At 39.4% G+C, this 14,237-nt stretch overlaps 1 protein-coding gene across 1 annotated transcript in view; it reads left to right on the top strand.

The window, feature by feature from the left end:
• Nucleotides 1–14,237, top strand: part of RYR2 (ryanodine receptor 2) — a gene marked incomplete at its 5' end in the record, with an annotated part of 631,749 nt that overhangs the window by 355,528 nt on the left and 261,984 nt on the right. Inside the window, 2 exons of the mRNA XM_080822946.1 lie at nucleotides 6,771–6,930; nucleotides 9,971–10,118. Of these exons, the coding sequence (XP_080679072.1) occupies nucleotides 6,771–6,930; nucleotides 9,971–10,118 (308 nt within the window). The remainder of the gene's footprint in view (nucleotides 1–6,770; nucleotides 6,931–9,970; nucleotides 10,119–14,237) is intronic.

Here is a 14,237-nt window from a genome sequence, read left to right as displayed (position 1 = left end):
CATATAAAGTTAATTCTTTTTTTTTTAATTTAAATTCAATTAGCCAACTTATAGTATATCATTATTTTCAGATGTAGTGTTCAGTAATTCATCAGTTATTTATAATACCCAGTGCTAATCACATCACAAGCCCTCCTTAATGTCCATCACCCAATTACCCCATTCCCCCCACCTGCCTCCCCTTCAACAACCCTCAGTTTGTTTCCCATAGCTAAGTCTTTCATGGTTTTTCTCCCTCTCTGATGATTTCCCATTCAGTTTACCCTCTCTTCCCCTCTGATCCTCTATGCTGTTTCTTACATTTCACATATAAGTAAAACCATATGATAATTGTCTTTCTCTGATGAGTTATTTTGCTCAGCATAATACCCTCCAGTTCTGTCCACATCAGTGTAAATGTAAGCAGTTATCCTTTCTGATGGCTGAGTAATATTGTGTGTGTGTGTGTGTGTGTGTGTGTGTGTGTGTGTGTGTGTGTATGTGTATGTACATATATATATGTATATCTTCTTTATCCATTCATCTGTTGATGGACATCTCAGCTCTTTCCACAATTTGGCTGTTGTGGACATTGCTGCTATAAACATTTGGGTGCAGGTGCCCCTTCAGATCACTACATTTGTATCTTTGGGATAAATACCCAGTAGTGCAATTGCTGGGTCGTAGGGTAGCTCTATGTTTAACTTCTTGAGGAACCTCCATACTGTTTACCAGAGTGGCTTCACCAGCTTACATTTCCAGCAACAGTGTAAGATGATTCCCCTTTCTCTTCATTCTTGCCAACATTTATTGTTTCCTGAGTTATTAATTTTTGCCATTCTGGCTGGTGTGAGATAGTATCTCATTGTGGTTTTGATTTGCATTTCCCTGATGCCAAGGAATGTGGAACGATTTTTCATGTGTCTGTTGGCCATTTGTATTTCTTTGGAGAAATGTCTGTTCATGTCTTCTGCCATTTCTTGACTAGATTATTTGTGGTTTTCTTGGGTATTGAGTTTGATACGTTCTTTATAGATAATAGACACTAGCTATTTATTTGTTATGTCACTTGCAAATATCTTCTATTCCATAGGTTGCCTTTTAGTTTTGTTGACTGTTTTCTTTGCTGTGCAGAAACTTTTTATCTTGATGAAGCTCCGGTAGTTCATTTTTGCTTTTGTTTCCCTTGCCTTTGGAGACACGTCTAGCAAAAGTTGCTGTGGCCAAGGTCACAGAACTTGATGCTTGTGTTCTCTTCTAGAATTTTGATGGATTCCTGTCTCACATTTAGGTCTCCCAACCATTTTGAGTTTCTTTGTGTAGTTTAAGAAAATGGTTCAGTTTCATTCTTCTACATGTGGCTCTTCAATTTTCCCAGCACCATTTATTGAAAAGACTGTCCTTTTTCCATTAGATCTTCTTTCCTGCCTTGTCAATGGTTAGTTGACCATAGAGTTGAGAGTCTGTTTCTGGATTCTCTCTTCTGTTCCATTGATCTGTGTGTCTGGTTTTGTACCAATACCATACTGTCTTGATTCAGCTTTGTCTTAGAGCTTGAAGTCTGGCAGTGTGACGCCACCAGCTTTGGTTTTCTTTTCCAACATTACTCTGACTATTCAGGGTCTTTTTTGGTTCCATACAAATTTTAAGATTATTTGTTTTAGCTCTGCGGAAAAAAGTTGATGGTATTTTGATAGGGATTGCATTGAATGTATAGATTGCCCTAGGTAGTGTAGACATTTTAACAATATTTGTTCTTCCAGTCCATGGGCATGAAATTTTTTTCCATTTCTTTGTGTCTTCCTCAATTTCTTTCAGCAGTGTTCTATAGTTTTTAGAATACAGATCTTTCACCTGTTTGGTTAGGTTTATTCCTAGATATCTAATGGTTTTTTTTTTTTTTTTTTTGGTACAGTTGTAAATGGGATCAACTCCTTAATTTCTCTTTCTTCTGTCTCATTGTTAGTGCATAATGCACATAATGCAACTGATTTCTGCACAATGATTTTATATCCTGTCATGTTGCTGAATTCCCATTGAGTTCTTAACTATTTTGAGGTGTAGTCTTTCGGGTTTTCCACATAAAGTATCATGTTACCTGTGAAGAGTGAGTTTGACTTCATTGCCATTTTGCATGCCTTTTATTACTTTTTGTTATCAGATTGCTGAGGCTAAGACTTTTAGTACCATGTTGAACAACAGTGGGGAGAGTGGGCATTGCTGTTGTATTCCTGACTTTAGGGAAGAAGCTCTCAGTTTTACCCCATTGAGAATAATAGCCTCTGTGGGCTTTTCGTAGATGGATTTTACAATACTGAAGTATGTTCCTTCTATCCCTACACTGTGGAGATTTTTAATTAAGAAATGATACTATATTTTGTCAAATGCTTTTTCTCATCAACTGAGAGGATCATATGGTGCTTGTCCTTTCTTTTGTTAACTCATTGAATGAGTTTGGAAGTTTTCCTTCCCTTTCTATTTTTTGAAACAGCTTTAGAAGAATAGGTATTTGTTCTTCTGCCTGGGAAGCCATCTGGCCCTGGACTCTGATTTGTTGGGAGATTTTTGATTAAAGCTTCAATTTCCTTGGTGATTATGGGTCTGTTCAGGTTTTCTATTTTTTCTTGTTTCAGTTTTGGTAGTCTATATGTCTCTAGGAAATGCATCTATTTCTTCCAGAGTGCCTAATTTGTTGGCACATAGCTGCTCATATGTTCTTATAATTCTTAGTTCCCTCAGTGTTGGTTGTGATCTCCCCTCTTTCATTCATGATTTTATTAATTTGGGTCCTTTCTCTTTTCTTTTTGATAAGTCTGGCTAGTGGTTTATTGATCTTATTAATTCTTTCAGAGAACCATCTAGTTTCATTGATCTTTTCTTTTGTTTCTATTTCATTGACTTCTGCTTTAATGTTTCTTATTGCTCTTCTCCTGCTTGGTTTAGGCTTTATTTGCTGTTCTTTCACCAGTTCCTTTTGGTGTAAGACTAGCTTGTATATTTGAAACTTTTCTAATTTTTTTGAGAAAGGTTTGTGCTGCTATGTATTTCCCTCTTAGGGCCTGCTTTGCTATATCCCAAAGGTTTGTGTTTTCATTTTCATTTGTTTTCATGAATTTTAAAAACTCTTCTTTAATTTCCTGGTTGACCCATTCATTCTTTAGTAGGATGCTCTTTAACTTCCAAGTGTTTGAGTTCCTTCCAGATTTCCTCTTGTGACTGAGTTCAAGTTTCAATGCATTGTGATTTAAAAATATGCAGAAATATTCCCAATATTCTGGTACTTGTTGAGGCCTGATTTGTGACCCAGTATGTGATCTATTCTGGAGAGTGTTCCATGTGCACCCGAAAAGAATGTGTATTTTGTTGCATTAGGATGGAATGCTCTGTATATATCTGTGATGTCCGTTTGGTCAAGTGTGTCATTCAAAGCCCTTATTTCCTTGTTGATCTTATGCTTAGATGAGCTGCCCATTGCTGTGAGTGGGGTAAAGTCCCCTACTATTATTGTATTATTATCAATGTGTTTTCTTTATTAATTTAATAATTATAATTGTTATAATTATATATATAATTGTATAATTAATACTTATAATTGTTAGATGTTCTTGTTGGATAAACCCCTTAAGTATGATATAGTGTCCCTCTTCATCCCTTACTACAGTCTTTGCTTTAAAGTCCAATTTGTCTGGGGTGCCAGGGTGGCTCAGTCATTAAGCATCTGCTTTTGGCTCAGGTCATGATCCCAGGGTCCAGGGATCAAGCCCTGCATTGGGCTCCCTGCTCAGTGGAAAGCCTGTTTCTCCCTCTCCTACTCCCTCTGCTTGTGTTCCTTCTCTGGCTGTCTCTCTTTCTTTCTGTCAAATAAATAAAATCTTAAAAAATAATAAATAAAATCTAATTTGTCTGATATGTGGATTGCTATCCCAGCTTTCTTTTGACATCCATTGACATGATAAATGGTTCTCCACCCCCTTACTCTGAATCTGAAGGTATTTTTAGGTCTAAAGTCCATCTCTTATAGGCAGCATATGGATTGGTCTTGCTTTTATCCAGTCTTATACCCTGTGTCTTTTGATTGGAGCATTTAGTCCATTTACATTCAGCGTAACTATTGAAGGATATGAGTGTAGTGCCATTGTATTAAAGTCCCTGTTCCTGTAGATTGTCTCTGTTTCTTTCTGATCTATGTTACTTTTGGGCTCTCTCTTCAGAGGATCCCCTTCAATATTTCTTACAGGGCTAGTTTGGTGATCACAAATTCTTTTAGTTTCTGTTTTTCCTGGAAGCTCTTTATCTCTCCATACATTTTGAATGATACTTTAGCTGGAAAAAGCATTTTTGGCTGCATGTTTTTCTCATTTAGCACCAAGAATGGTCATTCTGGTCTTCTATTGCCAGCCAGGTCTCTGTGGATAGGTCTGATGCCAGTCTAATGTTTCTATCATTGTAGATTAAGGAGTTCTTGCCTCAAGCTTCTTTTAGGAGTTTCTCTTTATCTCTGAGATTTGCATGCTTCACTATTATATGTCAGAGTTTTGATCTATTTTTAATGATTTTTGAGGAGCATTCTCTCTACCTCTTGGACTTGAATGCCTGTTTCCTTCCTTAATTAGGGAAGTTCTCAGCTGTGACTTGCTCAAATATGCCTTATGTCCCTGTCTCTCTTCTTTCTCTGGGACCACAATAATTCTAATATTGTTTATGGTATCGCTAATTTCTTGAAGCCTCCCGTCATGATCCATTCGTTGTTTTTCTCTCTTTTCCTCAGCTTCCTTCCTTTACATCATCTTGTCTTCTCTGTCACTGACTCTCTCTTCTGCCTCATTTACCCTAGCTGTTAGAGCATCCAATTTAGAATACATCTCAGTTGAAACATTTTTAAATTTCAGCCTGATTAGATTTTATTTCTGCATTAAGAGATTCTCTGGTGTCTTTTATGCTTTTTTCGAGCCCAGCTAGTGACTTTATAATTGTTATCCTGAATTCTAGGTCTGACATTTTACTTATATCCATATTGATTAGGTCTGTGGCAGACAGTATTACTTCTGGTTCTTTCTTTTGTTGTGAATTCTTCCTTCTAGTTATTTTGCCCAGAGAAGAATGGATGAACAAGGGAATAAAATAAAAAATATCAAGGATGACTCAAGCAAAATACCCACTAGACAAATCTGAAGAGGTCTGAAACCAAAAATGAAAAAGGAAAAAAGAAAATATAATTTCCCAAGTGGATAAAACAGGGTGGTCCAGTTGGTCTTGGGTGTATTTTGCTCTGTTAGAAGACCCTAAATCCCAAAATTGCGAAGAAAGCAAAACATATATATACAAAAATGAAACTGAATACAGTGAAAGGAAGTGAAAAATGAAGACTACATCTATAAAATGTAAATGTCAAAATGAAAGTTTAAAAAAAAGACTAAAAAACAAAGAGTTGCTAAAATAAGAAAGTAGTTGAAAAGGGAGGGGAGATTATAAACTGAAAGGAAGCAAAAAATGAAGACTACATCTATAAAATGTAAATGTAAAAATGAAAGTTTAAAAAAAAGACTAAAAAACAAAGAGTTGCTAAGATAAGATAGTAGTTGAAAGGGGGGGGGGAGATTATAAACTGAAAGATAATAAAAAGATAATAAAACCCCTCGAATTCTATATACTGTTTTCCCCTCACACTGGAGTTTTGCAATTCTGTGTGTTTGATAAACTTGGTATTATACTGATGTTATAGCTAGTTTTCTGGGGGAGGGGCCTGCTGCTCTGATTCTCAGGTGCCTTTGCCTGGATGGAGTTGCACTGCCCCTTGCCAGGGGACCAGTCTCAGTGTGAGCTGGTTTGGGTTGCTCTATGTGGCTTTTGTTCCCTGAAGGATTTCTGTGGCCCATTAGAGGATAAAAATAAAAATGAAAATAAAAATGACTGTATCCCTGTTTCTAGCCCTGGAGCTGAAAGATCTTGGGCCCCTAAATTCAGTAAACCTTCAGGGAAAAGCAGGCTTCACTTTTGTGTGCACCGAACTCTGAAGACTCCTTTGAAGCACGCCCTACTTTTCTTCCCAGGGGAGAGAGGAGGGTTCTCGCAGGCCTGCCACTTGCAGGTCCCCCACCCGGAGACCCGTCTCCTGATTGTACTGCTGTTCGCGGTTTATGGCGAACTGAGATGAGAGCCCATTCCAGGGCTTGCTGACCACGGCCAGTTTCCTGCTCCAGTGCTTGGGAACTCTGCCAGCTCAGGCACCCCCATTCTTTCTGTGACCCCAGGGATCCTGAGACCACAGGATCCCACCTAGAATTTTGTCCCGCTTTGCCATCTGAGCACCTTTCCAACAGGGGTGTCTGTCACTGGAGCAGATTTTTAAAAGTACTGATTTTGTGCTCTGGGGCTGTAACACTCTCTGGGAGCTGGCTTACAGAGGTTCCCTCCCCCTGCTGTTTATCTTCCAATATATTCCATCTGATTCACTTCTCCGCACCTCCTACCTTCCCCAAAGTGGTTGCTCTTCTATTTGTAGAATTCCAGCAATTCTTTTCTTTCATCTCAGGTTGAATTCATAGGTTTTCAGAATGATTTGATGGTTATCTGGCTACATTCAAGGCACCAGATGAAATAAGGCTCCCTACTCTTCTGCCATTGTGCTTCCTCCCACTAATTCTTTCAAAAACTATAAATCAAAAGGCTGATTATTTCCCATGCCCTATTTCAAGTATAATGACATTTTGAGAAATGGATTAAAAACAAATCTGACCTCAAGGCCTTTTTCGAAAAGGCCGATTACATATTTCTTTTGTTTTGCCTTGTAGTTACCAGCTGACAAGTGGGTACAAGCCTGCCCCAATGGACCTGAGCTTCATCAAACTCACCCCATCTCAGGAAGCGATGGTGGACAAGTTGGCAGAAAATGCCCATAATGTGTGGGCCCGGGATCGAATCCGGCAAGGCTGGACTTATGGCATCCAACAGGTATGTGGGGGCTTTAGAGCGTGGAGGCTGAAGTTTGCTTAAGTGGTAATCAGCGTAGTTCGTAACAGGGGAGATTAAATAATTATTGTTTTGAAACTCACATACATGTCTTAATATACATATGCACTGACACACCTGTCCAGTGCTGGACTCAGGAAGTCAGATGACCATAACCCTGAGTAGAAGCAGGGAATTTGAACCACAACAGTGATTTATAATGTGGTTTCATGGCATTTCTCTCTCTCTGAGATTGTCTTTAAAGAGAAACTTCTGAAATATGAGAAGATTGATATACAATAATAATAAAAGAAGTCCATAGTTCCTCGTTTGAAACCCCTGGGGCTAGATGAGTGTCAGAATCCAGATATCTTTTGGTTTCCAGAATGGCGATATGGTGATAGATTACATGCTTCTTAGCACCCTCCGCAGGGCAGCAGAATGTAAATTACTATTTGTTCAGCACCGTGTAGGCATGATCATACCAAGAGGGGATAAATAAAGCCTATAAACAGGCTTGCTTCAATTCAGATCACGTTCTCCCACCAACTGAGTTTGTGTTAAACTTAGTCAAGGATGAGTTTTCTGAGGTTTCTGGATGTCAGAGTCGTGGATCTCTCTCTATTTATGGTGGCGCTGGCGGGAGTGACTAACAGTCATTGAGTACACCCAGAGGTGTCATCGCCGAGGGGCCGAAGAACACATTTGAGCCTCACCTCTGAGTCCTCGTGTGACCTTGGGCAGGCTTCTTAAATTCTCTGAGCCACTGTTTCCCTTGGCAGTAAGCGACTTAACGTCATTCTATAACTTACTTGTGAGAGAGGCTCACAGCAGTGCCTGGGCAGACCAAATATGTAGGGCGGTTTGCTCTTTAATTAGGTGGCCGTCCCCCTGTCTGGAGTTTTACACATATTCTCCTTAACTCTTAACAGTTCCGTGAGGGAGGAATCCTTTCATTCCCAGCTGACATATGGTGCACGGGGAGCCTTCGTGGGCGCAGTTTGCCCAGCGCTCTGCGGCTAGCAGGTGGCGGACCCTGCTTGGGATCAAGCCTTCGGACTCCAGAGCCAAGATGCCTCACTGCCTTGTTGCAGTGCCTCTTGGCAGCTCAGTGTAGGCTTCCTGTACTTAGAATTTTTCAGGAATAAAATGGATCCTTACTTACAGACTTAGACTATGGTCCAGGAAACAGCCTAAATATTGGTTCGAAGAAATGAGTTTTGAAAACCCTTATAAGCCAGTGACGTCTTGCTATTAGGAAGGCCAAAGAAAAATGGAAGAGCCTTGGTGTACCTCATAAAATATATTTTTATATTGAATTAAGCTGGTTGTAGCTGATGAGAATGTCAACACTACATATGCTCCAGCATTGTGTCTGTGTGTAGGGGTGTGTGTGTGTGTGTGTGTGTGTGTGTGTGTGAGAGAGAGAGAGAGAGAGAGAGAGAGAACCCGAACCTTATATTCCCAGATGGATGAGGGGTTCACACTGACTCTGCAAAAGAGGGCTTACTTGCCTTGAAGACCACGGAGCTCTGTCAGACAAACGAGGAGTTCCCTAAGGTCCCTGTCTTCAGGGGTAGGGGCGCTCCTTCCTGTGTATGTATTTCCTCATAAAAGCACAAGCCTCTGTTTGAACCTTCTAGAGCTCTCATTTAAATCATTTCCCCATTCCTTCCCTCCAGGTTGCACCCCATCCCTCCCCCGCATTCCCCACTGACATAGCCCATGTTTGCCAGGTTATTTGAATAAGTGTCTTGAATTTTCCATCACCTTCTTGTTGACATAACCTACTGAAAGTCCTTGAGAGCGGTTTCCTCAAATTACCCTCTTCTCAGTCTCTCGAGTATAGCTGCTTTCAAACATGAGTGTGTGCCGGATACCCTGGGGAGCTCCTTTTAACTGAGTCCCAGGACACCATCTCAAGAGAGGATGATGATTCATTCAATGCTTCAGACCTTCTATAGAGGAAAAGTTTGGGGCTAAAACCGCGTTGAAAGAGAGGAGTACAGGGTGATGTTTATACTGTTAGTTTATTTGGTGTGGCTTTGGAGTGGTGCTCCCTGCCAAATGACCTAGGTGACCTTGACCCCCAACGTGTCCATCCATGTTCATGTATTCAGGAGCAGGTGTTCGGTACAAATTTGCTAGAGAGAAGGGAAAAGACAGTAAGAAAAGCTTTCCTTGCTCCTACCCAACCGAGACAAACCCCATCCACCATGCAGCATATTTGTTTTGAGGAATTTGGGAAGGATCCACAGCCTCATCATTCTTAGTCAAGCTCAGGTTCACCTGAGAATTGAGAAAGCTTCCTGAGATCTGGAGAGTCGGACAAACTCTGCAGCGGAGTCTCAGGCAGTGGATGACAGGAAGTGCTTTCTTTTGCCGGGATGGTAGGATAGCTAGCTTTCTGGCTTTGCCAACGCCAGTGCCATCGCATTTTAAACCTGGAGCCTCTTTTGTCATAAACAGTTCATGAGTTTTGTAGGTATTTCAGTATTTCTGCTATTAACAGGTTTCACAGGTTGATGGAGTCACCTTAATGCATTACTGTTCAGGCCATTTGAGTTCATAGAATGACTGTCTATAACATGCTGGGTTTTTCCGAGAAAGAGACAGCAGCCGTATCTTGTTTGTAGACTAAAATCACTGAGAGGTGACCAGTGATCATTTGGCTGCTCTTGTAACAAAGACTTGTCTGTCAACTTTGCAAGGAAATTTCGTGTTTTCTAAATTCGCACATTGCCCTGTGACCCTAGCAGATGGAAGGTGGTTGAAGAGATCCTTCCAGCTGGCTTTGTTGTTGTTGTTGTTGTTGTTGTTGTTTACTTCTTCTCCTGGGGAGGGCCTGCAGTCACTCATCTGATCCATCTTTTCTATTGCTAGGGGTTCCGTAACTTCCTTTACCTGAAAAGACTAAGGTGGTGGGGGAGGGGCGGCTTTTACCTCAGGGGCTTCACATTCTATTGTATTTGGACGCTCTCGCCCTTCCAGAAGGATTGCTTTTGTTCTGCTTTGACGATGAACCCCTTTTCTCTTCCTGTAGGATGTAAAGAACAGAAGAAACCCTCGCCTGGTTCCCTATGCCCTTCTAGATGACCGCACCAAGAAATCCAATAAGGACAGCCTCCGTGAGGCCGTGCGCACGCTGCTGGGGTATGGCTACAACCTGGAGGCGCCAGATCAGGATCATGGTATTTTTTTAAAAGATTTTATTTATTTATTTGAGAGACAGACAGAGAGAGAGAGAGAGAGAGAGAGAGAGAGCGAGCATGAGCAGGGGGAGGGGCAGAGGGAGAAGGAGAAGCGGGCCCCCTTCTGAGCAGGGAGCCCAATGCAGGGCTTGATCTCAGGACCCTGAGAGCCTGACCTGAGCCAAAGGCAGGCGCTTAATCCACTGAGCCACCCAGGCATCCCCAGAATCATGGTATTCTGGTTTTCCTTTCTTCCTCTCAGGTCTCCAAGTTGTGTGGTAGTTCTTCAAGACCAAATAATTAGCTAAAAGGGCAGCGTACAATGAGTCCTTTGGGATGTCATCTAGTTTGTAATTTAGGACAGTGGTTTAGAGCATTTTTTTTTTTTTTTCCTGAAGGACACTTGAGGGATTAGACTCATCTCTCATTTGAGTGTCTCAGGACCACAGTGATTCTGCTGGGGGAAGAAACGGGGTTACCTTCCCAAAGAGTTTGATGTGAACAGTGAACTTTCTTAACTGTGGTATAGCTCCCACCCAACCCCACCTGTTCTCCTTCAGAAGAGTTAGTTTAGTTGTTTAGCTCATGTCTTCTGAACTTTCATTACTTATACTCATACCTGTAGGTAATATTAACTAATTAGTGCAACATTTTGCTTTAAGATAAGCACATTAGAATAGGCATTCAATAAATTTGTATTGAAAAAATGGGTTTTCAGAGGTCTTTTAAAGAATACATTTCCCCTTAAATAATACCTTTTAAGATTATGGTTTAAAATATCAGTATCAATTCCTTTATCCTTTGCCTGAAGTTTGACTTGGTATGGCTATCCATATTTTAAAATCCACAAAGTGAAATAAACAATGTGTGTTTCCTTATAGTGTCTATATTTTTTTGATAGAAAATTTTTTAAAATGTGTCCTAACTATTCTCTAATGACTAACATCATCAGTGTTGTATCTGTGCATAGAAATCCAGACTGTAAGTGGTAATAATAGCTAATGTTTATATAGTGCTTGTCATGAGCAGCAGGTGTTTCTGAGGCCTTTATAATTACGTGATCCTCACAGGAGTAACCCTATGGGGATGGTCCATGCATTAAGCTCATTTTACAGATTAGGAACTTGAGATGCAGAGACTTCTCTGCCTTTCTGTCTACTACGTTGCAGGTGCAGAATCCCATCCCCAGGCATTCTGACTCTGGATTTCAGTCTGTGGAGTTGATTCAGTAGGTAGTTAACATCTCAAGAGCTCTAGTAGATACTGACTCCTAACATTTGCTGCCAATAAAATTAGGTGTTCCCTTGGTAACAGTGATGTTCATAATTATATTATAACTCCTTATTTTCTCTTGAGGTCAGTTTTATAGCAACAAATATTTGATAGACCCTTATTAACTGGGTGCTATCAGGTGTGAAAGGTATGAGAAGGAACCCTGTCTTAAAGAGTCTATAGTCCACATGACCACTGGAATGGAAATAGACAATACAAAGCTTCTAATCTAAGACGTAACAGAATAAACCATAAGTTTTTTTTTTTAATCCATTCTTCTGTTGATGAAGATTTGAATTGTGTTCAGTTTTGGGCAATTACGGATAAAACTGCTATGAACACTCGTAGACAAGTCTTTGTGAAGACTTAGACTTTTCATTTCTCTTCAGGTAAATATCTAGGGAGAAAATTACTGGATCGTGGGACAGATATAGTCTTTATAGGAAGATTCCAGATGGTTCTGCAAAGTTACTCCCATGACCAGTGTATGAGGGTGCCAGTTGTTCCCACATCCTGGCCAAGAATTGGTAGCTAATCTTTCTGATTTTAACCATTCTGGTAGATGCAAAATGGAATCTTGCAGTTTCAATTCTCATTCTTCTCATGAGTAATAATGTTGAATTTTTTTTCTTGTACTTATTGGCCATTGGTATAAGTCTTTTTTTTCCCCTGAATTTATATTCAATTAAAAAATTGGGTTGTTTTGTCATCTTTTTATTGAATTATAAGTACATGTAATTGTAAGCATATATATAAATTTTCTGGGTATAAGGGCTATGTCAGATATTGGAAATAATTGCTCGTTGTTTCTGGGTTGTGCTTTCATTTTCTCAGTGAGATCTTTCAGAAAGCCCACCATTTTTAATTTTGATGAAGTCCTTTATGATTTTTTCCCTTTATGGTTGTATATTTTATGTCCCGAGAAATCTTTGCCTGTGCAAAAACAAAGATTCTCTCTTGTGCTTTCTTTCAGAAGTTTTATTATTTTACTTTTTTGTTTAGGTCTGTAGTCTAATTTGAGTTGAGCTTTGTTTGTGATGAGACAATAAGGTCAAGGTTCACTTTTGTCCTGGTGGATATCCAGCTGTCTCAGCACCATTTACTGGAACAGATTATCCTTCCCTCATTAAATTACCTTGGTACCTTTGTCAACTATCTATTGACAGTTGGGTCCTATTGATCTATATGTGTGTCCTTAACTCAATACCACACTACTGTCTTTATTAGTGTAACTTCTTAACAAATCTGAAAATCAGGTAGGGTAGTCCTCTAACTTCTTTAAGAGTTTTGTCAGCTTCTTTTTTTCTTTGCATTTCCTTACATTTTAGATCCCACTTGTAAATTTGGTTTTGATGGGCTTACAGTTGGCTTTGTAGGTCAGTCTAGGGGAGAATTGACATCTTAACAATATTTAGTCTACCAGTTCACAAATGTGGCATAGCTTTCCTTTTTTTTTTTTTTTTTTTTTTGTCGTCTTTAATTTGTCTCCAACTTTCAGAGTAGGGGTCTTGCCCATTATTTTATAGAGGCATCTGATATTTTGGAAATGTCATAAATTACATTAGTTTTCACTTCATTTCACCTTCCAGTTGTTCACTGTGGATATGAGAAACACTATTAGTATGTACATATTATTATATCCTGTGGTCTGGCAGAATTTATCTTACTTTTTTTTCTTTTTCTTTTCTTCTTTGTACAAAGTGTATACAGTTTTCTACCCACATAACCATGATGTTTTCCCCTCTCCCCCACCCTAGTATTTTACTTTTTCCTTTATAATTATCATGCTTTTTTGTCTTTTGACTTAGTGAACTGGTTAAGACTTAGAGTGTTTAATACTAGTGGTGAGAGAGGTTATCCTGCCTTCACTTCATAGTGAAACATCAAGACTCTTTTCCTTAAGACCGGGAACAAGGAAAACATCACACATATTGGACTGATGCCAGTGGTGATCAAGGATCAAGAAAAAGGAAAAAAAAAAAAGCAATAAAGGAGACTTATACAGACCAACAGAATAATATGAATGAACTGAGTAGTGGAGTCTCTGTTAGAGCTCCCAACACATATTCATACACATACACACCCTCTCCCACACAGACTTATATGAACGCATACACACATACACGAACACCCCAAAAAGTAAAATGAAAAGTCAGATTAGAAAACATTCTGGCATCGGAGCTGGTTAAAATCACGATGGTACATTCATACGATGTGATATTATGAAGGTGTTAAGTACAACGAAGCGCTGATAGGAAACATTCTCAGATGTTTCATATTAAGGTTAAAGAGCAAAGTCGTGAAGTCTGCAAAGAGCATGGTACTATTCTCGTTATAACAAAGTAACAAAGAGTATATATTATATATGTAATATATAACAAAGAATATATGCATGCTTGCACATGCACAGACAGACTGCGAATAGACACAGAAAACAATGGTAACAGTGATTGCTTCCAGGAAGGATAGCTAGATAGCCGGCAGACAGCTGTGGGAGGGAAGATTTACATTTTGCCACATATCACTTCTTTTAAATTTTATACTCTATTTGCATTACCCATTCAAACAAACAAAAGAAATGCACTGTTAAAAAAATTATGGTTGATATCCAAGAAAGGAAGTGCATTTTACCCTGTACAAGGACATGTGCAGTATATGCCAGAAAAACATAGTGATGATTATATTTTAAAGACATTATCAGTCAAAGGCATAGGTTGTGTCAGTTATATCTGATGTCTTCACTTTTAGGGATAACCGTCCCTGGATACCGCATAAAATGTTGCCTTTGTGATGTATAATTTTACAGTCTTTAGAACCATAATTTTGTCTTCTTCATACCCTTGTGAG

Source organism: Martes martes (assembly GCF_963455335.1).
Source record: "Martes martes genome assembly, chromosome: 14".
NCBI classification, from domain to species: Eukaryota; Metazoa; Chordata; class Mammalia; order Carnivora; family Mustelidae; genus Martes; species Martes martes.
Note: the sequence above shows the minus strand (reverse complement) of the source record. Positions and strands in the feature narration are given on the sequence as shown.